Below are 7,133 nucleotides of genomic sequence, written 5' to 3'. Positions count from 1 at the left end.
AAAGAATTGCTGGAGACTTTTTCCATTGCAGATGAGCAGGAAGGTACTGCATGGGAGACCGGCAAAGTGACTGAATAGGATGCCCAGGGGCTGATGAGGGCAGTAAGTTCAAGGCATAGCCTACAGCTCAGCCCAGGGAGGAGGCCTTGGGACAGTAGTAGAATGGGGCTATAGTGCAAGTAAGTCCTATCATCTGCCCCTACATGCACTGCATGCTGGCCTGACTACTGGACCCCACCACAGGAAGCTTCTTTGAGTTTCTGGTGGAGAAGGATAAGCCCATAAAAAGCAGGAAAGTCCAGAGAAGGGCAAAAAGCTCTGGCACTTGAGAGCGAGCTCAAGAATACTGGGCCTGGGCCAATAAAAGGCTATAATCTCTAGTACCAAGGTGAAGAGGCACTAAGTGACAAGCTGCAGCACCCCTAGTGTGCCTGGGCCCACTGTGGCCCAGCCTGCTGCTGCTGCCTGTCTGGACTCTGCCCCAAAGGGCAGCTGTCGCTCAGCAGGCTGGCCCCTGCTGTGAGAGCCACCAACACCATGAGAACAATACTGCAAAGCAAGCACTAGGGGGCCCCTCTGCCCTCTGTATTATGGCTTCATCCTGAGCAGCCTGACTCCCACAAGCCATGGCCTTTTTTCCCCCTAGGCTCCAGATGTCAGTCCTGGTGGCACTCAGTTCTGTCTGCCTTCTGTGCCCTCCTTTACCACCTGACTCTCATCCCCCTTCCCCCTCCTTCCATAGCTTTTTCTGTCACCTCTGGGCTATAAGCCTTGGGATGCCTGGGTCATCCCTCCTTTCCTCCTCCCCAGTAGTCCTGCCAAGACACAGAGCTGCACCTTTGGCACGGGATCCCCTGGCCTGACCTGAGCTGCCCTGCTTCAGCAGGGGTGGTGCCAATGGAGCCAATCATAGTAGCACAAGCAAACCTCCCCAGCAGTGGCAGGATAGAGGCTCACCTATGGGGGTAGTTAGGGGTAGGAGTTTTTGCCTTTTCTAAAATAGAGACAGGGTCTCTGTTGCCTAGGCAGGAGTGCAGTGGGTATTCACAGGCACAATCCCACTACTGATCAATCAGCATGGGAGTTTTGAGCTGCTCTCTCTGACCTGGGCCAGTTCACCCCTTCTTCTTCTTCTTTTTTTTTTTTTTGGAGACAGTCTCGCTCTGTTGCCAGGCTGGAGTGCAGTGGAGCAATCTCAGCTCACTGCAACCTCTGCCTCCCGGGTTCAAGTGATTCTCCTGCCTCAGCCTCTCAAGTAGCTGGGCCTACAGGCGCGTGCCACCATGCCCAGCTAATTTTTGTAATTTTAGTAGAGATGGGGTTTCACCATGCTGGCCAGGATAGTCTCAATTTCTTGACCTCGTGATCCGCCCATCTCAGCCTCCCAAAGTGCTGGGATTACAGACGTGAGCCACCATGCCTGGCTGCCAGTTCACCCCTTCTTAGGCAACCTGGTCCCCTGCTCCTGGGAGTTCACCATATTGTTGCTGAACTTGGTGCAGATACCCGAATGGCAGAGCACACTGCAGCCCAGAACTCCTGGGCTCAAGCGATCCTCCTACCTCAGCCTCCCGAGTAGCTGGGACTAAAGGTGCATATAGCGCCGTGCCTGCAGGGGTAGGAGTTTTTCTTTCTTTCTTTCTTTCTTTTTTTTTCTTGTTCTTCCAAATCCCTCATTTTGAGAATCAAGGGGTAGGAGTTTGATGACAGTGTGTGCATCTCTGCAGGGACAGAGAAGGGGTGGAGGCAAAGGAGTGGAAGAAAGGGGCAAAACGGAGGAGCTTGTGAAAGTAAGAACTGTGCTAGAACTTTCTGAGCCTACGCCATCAGATGGAACACACATTCAGGTTGCTGGGTGCCTGCAGTGGCCACAGGGGTCACTGACCTCACCTTCATCATGTCAGTCTTACTTAGGGAAGGCACCAAGGAACCACATTCACTGCTGGGAGTGGTAGCCAAAATAGGGACTCACTGGCAATGCCTTTATTCACCATGTCAAATGCTTCCATACCTGTTACTTGTCAGAGTCCTACAGTGACTGGGCCAGTTCCACAAACGAGGAGAACTAAGCCCTGCTCGATAATCTGCCCAAGTTACAAACCATCTGGTGAGTGGCCAAGTTGGGCTTGGATCTCCAGCCTGCCAGATGAAAGCACTTCTGACCACACACCCTCTGAGAAGGGGCTGAGTGCCATCATCCTGCCTGGTCCCCTCAATCTCTCTGCCTAGAGGGGGTGCTAAATCGCACCTGACTCCCTCTGCCTTTCTCCCAGTCTACCATCCTCACCCTAACAAGACCCTTGGCATATGCAATAGACTCAGTGCCAAAGGCTCCTTCCTCACCAGCCAGGAAAGCCCCCGCCACCTCCCCTGCTCAAATCTCTAGCAGTTGCCAAACACACGTCAAATAATCAAACTCTCGGGTTTTATTTCTGTAAAAGCTCCAGCTCTATCTTCCCCTGACCCCAAGTCCAGGGCTACCGGAAGGTAGAGAAGCTCTGGGTGGCAGTGCAGGAGGCATAGGGCACACCCCGGGAGCGAATCTGCAGGGTATGGAAGGTGAGGGGTGGGTTGGGGCCTGAGGAGCCTGGGTTCAGGGACTCGGTGTGAGGCTCCATGACAGTCACAGGGACTGCATAGGACAGCACCTGCGGCCGGTCATCATGGCGTCTCAGCGTGCCCTTGCCCAGGAGGTGCAGGATGCAGGAGAGGACGTCAGTGCTGCTGCAGGCAGACCCCCTACCAAGGCTGCTGACCAAACCCCTGGGAGGACATGGGCCCTTCTGCCAAGCCTCCAGTACCTGGTGTGGGGGAGGAAGGGAGAAGCGGTAGGTTAGAGGCAGCTGACCCCTCCTTGCTTGAGCTTCCACTCCAACCACAGGCTGCTAGGACAGGATGCCCCAAGGACACCAGGTGCATCCCGACTTCGCTCCTCACACTCCTACAGGCTACATAGTGAACCACGTGCTTCACCACACGTGGACCTACCTTGTTCTATAGACTGCTCCCCCAACCCCAGCAAAGATCCATCACCCACTGTGCCCACTCCTGCCTACCAGACAGACAAGCTGGTCAATGTGCAGCCCCTCATCCCCATGGGCCTTGAGGATTCGGACGATGAGGCAGTTCAGAAGATTCCGTCTCTTCTCCAAGTTCCGGCCCTCTTCACCCTCAGCTTGCAGGTACGTCTGAGGTGGGATGAGCCGCACAATGTCCCATCTCGACCTGGGTTCCTTGCTGCCATCTCGAATCTTGAGGACCCCTGAAATAAACACCGATCACTCACTCAGTGGAGAGCCCACGAGAAGCCTGGCCCTGCCTCAGAGCAGAGGCCCCTCTGGCCCTAAGTGCATACCTCCTGGTATATCCTTTTGCTCATGAAGGTCCAGGGGGCCTCTTGAAGAGGTGAGGGGCCCAATCGCCTCATTAAGCATGTCTGCGGAGAGCCCTGAGAGCGCCAGCAGACTCTCTACAGAGACCGCCTTCAGAGAACAGATGGGAGACATTCAGGGCCTCCCCAAGGAGTGGAGAGAAGAGGATGGAGGGAAGAAGCAGAGGGAGTCAAGGTTTCAGGAAGAGAGGCACGGGACAAAGTGGGAGACAGGAGAGAGGTGCAGTGGGGCTGGACCACCTTCAGGTCGTTGAGATACAGCAGTAGCCACATCTGCACCGTGGACACATGCAGGGTCTGGTTCCCAAACTGCAGCTCAGCCCAGCCCAGCCACGTCCACTGCAGTCGCCTCTGTGAGCCTCGCTCGAGGGCAGGGTGGCTTTGACCTGGTGATGTACCAGGAAGGGGGAGGGAGACAAAGAGCAGGGGAAAGGAGGGAGTTAGTGTTGGAGGGAGGGTGCATGTGGTCAAGCTCTGTTGATCTCTACAGGGCGTGTGACCCCAGCATTTATGGACACTGGGGCTCCTGGTCTGAGCTTCCAGATCTCGGCCTTCTCTGGGCCTGCCTCCATGGCGAGCCTCAGGTATCTGGGAGCTATCCTATGCCTAGCCTGGTGCCAGGCAGGTTCTCATCAGTGCCTTCGAGGATTGCCCCATGTGTTTTTAGGGAGACAAAACCATGAAGGGAGGAAGGACTGGGGCTCTTATCAAGCTGGAATATTGTGACAGGAAACAATGTCTCCCCTATTAGGGGGCTCCCTGACCACAGGTCTGAGCCTCTTCCCCCTCCTGTGTTGCTGCCAGCTCAGGGATCAGCCCTCAGTGGGGAGTTTAGGATGACAGGTGACTGACCAGGAAGGAGCCAGACACTCCTTCCTGGTGGCCTCAGGTGCCTCCTGCCTCCATCCTCCCCGTCACCCACAAAGAGATTCCCAGGTCTTATTTTAAAACAGAAAAGACAATGATCTGGGGATCAGGTATCTGACAACACCTGCCGACCCTCAGCCACCAAGCTCCTGCCCTTTCTTCTCAAAAGCACTGTTTTTCCCATGGCCTAGGGAATTCTTATCCCTAAACACTATCTCTCCGTGAATCTATAAAAACAAAAATTAAAAATTTAAATTAAAAGACCAACTCTTTTTTTTTCTTTTTGAGATGGAGTCTCACTGTCACCCAGGCTAGAGTGTAGTGGCACGATCTTGGCTCACTGCAACCTCCGCTTGTGGGTTGAAGTGATTCTCCTGCCTCAGCCTCCCGAGTAGCTGGGACTACAGGCATGCACCACCACACCCAGCTAATTTTTGTATTTTTAGCAGAGACGAGGTTTCACCATGTTGGCCAGGCTGGTCTTGAACTCCTGACCTCAAGTGATCCACCCACCTCGGCCTCCCAAAGTGTTAGGATTACAGGCGTGAGCCCTGTGTCCAGCTACAGACCATCTCTTTTCACATCAAGCCTCCCAACATCAGGGTCTGCCCCCAACCCCAGGTCCTTTCCTAGCAGCCCACCCTCTCCCCAGTCCCCAGTCCCCTCTGCCTGGCTACTCACTCTTGTTGTAGAAGTTGGAGTATCTGTTCAAGGTGCCCCTCAGGTAGGAGGGCAGGCAGGTTCTGGGGTTCAATGTGTGGCAGATTGAGGCAACAGGCCAGCAGTGTCGGGACAGGACAAGCACAGACACTTCTGGCATTGCCCCTTCATAGTAGAGGTCCTCATTCTCCTCCTCTTCCTCCTCTCCCTCTGTCACATCCACTGCTGCTGCTGCCCCAGCTCCCTCTTCCTTCTCGCTCTTGTACTCCTTGCCACTGGCCCCATGGCCTACCTGAAGGAGCACAGGGTTCCCAGATGCCATGGCCTCCTCTAGTCTGCTCCACGCCTGTCTTCCCCCTACCCTCTCATTTGCTCATCCCTTCCAAGGCACTCACCTGTATTTTCTTCTCTGTATCCTCCAGCTTTAGGAGTTCCTGATCCAGCCGCTGGAGCTGGTAGACGTGGAACTGGCGCTGCAGCTCCTTAGAGGTGCTCAGGCTCTGCAACATCTGCTGGGGGAGGCGGTTGGGGAAGCAGGGACCAATCTGCTCCAGCACGGCCCCCTCCAGCCAGCTCGAGACCACGCCCAGGAGACGGTCCGCCATGTAGTGCCTACAGTGCATGCAGCCCAGGCCAAGCTTCAGTGTGGGCACCAGTGTGGCCCAGCCTCCCACTCCAAGGCTCCAGCCTGGCTCTATCCCAGACTTCCAGGCCCATGAGCTGGCTCTTCCACCATCATCCTGCCTCCCACCAGCTCCCGCTCCCTAGGTCCACACTCACTGGTAATAATGCTCAAAGGTAGTGGCTATCTCCAGGCCGGAGAAAATCAGGACAGCTTGCAGGCACTGCTGCAGCTGTGCCAGCCTCTCCATTTCCTGGGCTCCACCGATCCGGCTGCCCTGGATCTGCTGGTCAATGTGCCGGGCGAACTGCTCACTCACCTGAGCAATGGCAGAGCACAGGAAAGCCATGAATAAGCAAGCAGAGCAGGTGAGTGGGGAGGAGGGATGAGGGTCTGGAAAGTAGATATGAATGCTGGCAGCTTCCTAAGGTGGTTGATGCTTTCATACAACTATTATATACGATCATTAACCATTGTACAAATTAGCAATATTAACAATTATGGAAAGTGTCTTTTCACATTGTGTCTAAAAATTCAAACTAATAATAATTCAAACTCATTCAAAATAAAAATTCAAACTCATTCAAAATGAGAAAATAAGGCCAGGCGCAGTTCACGCCTGTAATTCCAGCACTTTGGGAGGCCGAGACAGGCAGATGGCTTGAGCCCAGGAGTTGGAGACCAGCCTGGGCAACATGGCAAAACCCCGTCTCTACTAAAAATACAAAAAAAATTAGCTGGGCATGGTGGCACATGCCTATGGTCCCAGCTACCCAGGAGGCTGAGGACCACCTGAGCCCAAGAGGTTGAAGCTGCAGTGAGCTGTGACTGCACCACTGCACCCCAGTCTGGGAGAGAGTAAGGCCCTGTCAAGAAAGAAGGAAAGAAAGAAAATAAAGAGAGAGAGGGAGAGAAAAAAAAAGAAAGGAGAGAGAAAAAAAGAGGGAAGGGAAGGTAAAGGGAAGGGAAAAGAGTGGTGGCTCACACCTGTAATCTCAGCACTTTGGGAGGCCAAGGTGGGTAGATCACGAGGTCAGGAGTTCGAGACCAGCCTGACCAACGTGGTGAAACTCTTGTCTCTATTAAAAATACAAAAATTGGCCAGGCTAATTTTTATGGTGGCCTGTGCCTATAATCCCAGCTACTTGGGAGGCCAAGGCAGAAGAATTGCTTAAACCCGGGAAGCGGAGGTTGTGCTGAGCCGAGATTGAGCCTAGTTACTGATAAACTAGGACTGGAGGCTACACAAGGAGCCTCATGCTCCTGCTGCTCTTTACCCTGCTTTCCAGGGTGCTTCTTGCATTTTAGTTCATCAATTGTGGTTTTCGTTTTGTTTTGTTTTTGAGATGAGTCTAGCTCTGTCACCCAAGCTGGAGTGCAGTGGTGTAATCTCGGCTAACTGCAACCTCCACCTCCTGGGTTCAAATGATTCTCCTGCCTCAGCCTCCCAAGGAGCTGGGACTACAGGCATGTGCCACCATGCCTGGCTAATTTTTGTAATTTTAGTAGAGATGGGGTTTGGCCATGTTGGCCAGGCTGGCCTCAAACTCCTGATCTCAGGTGATCTGCCTGCCTCAGCCTCCCAAAGTGCTG

The 7,133-nt window shown here is 53.8% G+C and overlaps 1 protein-coding gene across 3 annotated transcripts in view; it reads right to left on the bottom strand.

Moving 5' to 3' along the window:
- Positions 1-2,407: 2,407 nt before the first annotated feature.
- Positions 2,408-7,133, bottom strand: part of CUL7 (cullin 7) — a 17,350-nt gene continuing 12,624 nt past the window's right edge. For all 3 annotated transcript variants that reach the window (XM_011960410.1, XM_011960408.1, XM_011960409.1), the window contains exons 20-26: positions 5,699-5,859; positions 5,314-5,530; positions 4,940-5,210; positions 3,632-3,777; positions 3,356-3,482; positions 3,057-3,262; positions 2,408-2,801 (exon numbers count right to left, since the gene is read on the bottom strand). In XM_011960410.1, coding sequence (XP_011815800.1) covers positions 2,478-2,801; positions 3,057-3,262; positions 3,356-3,482; positions 3,632-3,777; positions 4,940-5,210; positions 5,314-5,530; positions 5,699-5,859 — 1,452 coding nt within the window. In that variant the 3' untranslated portion in view covers positions 2,408-2,477. The remainder of the gene's footprint in view (positions 2,802-3,056; positions 3,263-3,355; positions 3,483-3,631; positions 3,778-4,939; positions 5,211-5,313; positions 5,531-5,698; positions 5,860-7,133) is intronic.

Source organism: Colobus angolensis, unplaced genomic scaffold (assembly GCF_000951035.1).
Source record: "Colobus angolensis palliatus isolate OR3802 unplaced genomic scaffold, Cang.pa_1.0 Scaffold51, whole genome shotgun sequence".
NCBI lineage: Eukaryota > Metazoa > Chordata > Mammalia > Primates > Cercopithecidae > Colobus > Colobus angolensis.
The sequence above is the reverse complement of the archived record's forward strand: the minus strand, read 5'-3'. Positions and strand labels throughout refer to the sequence as shown.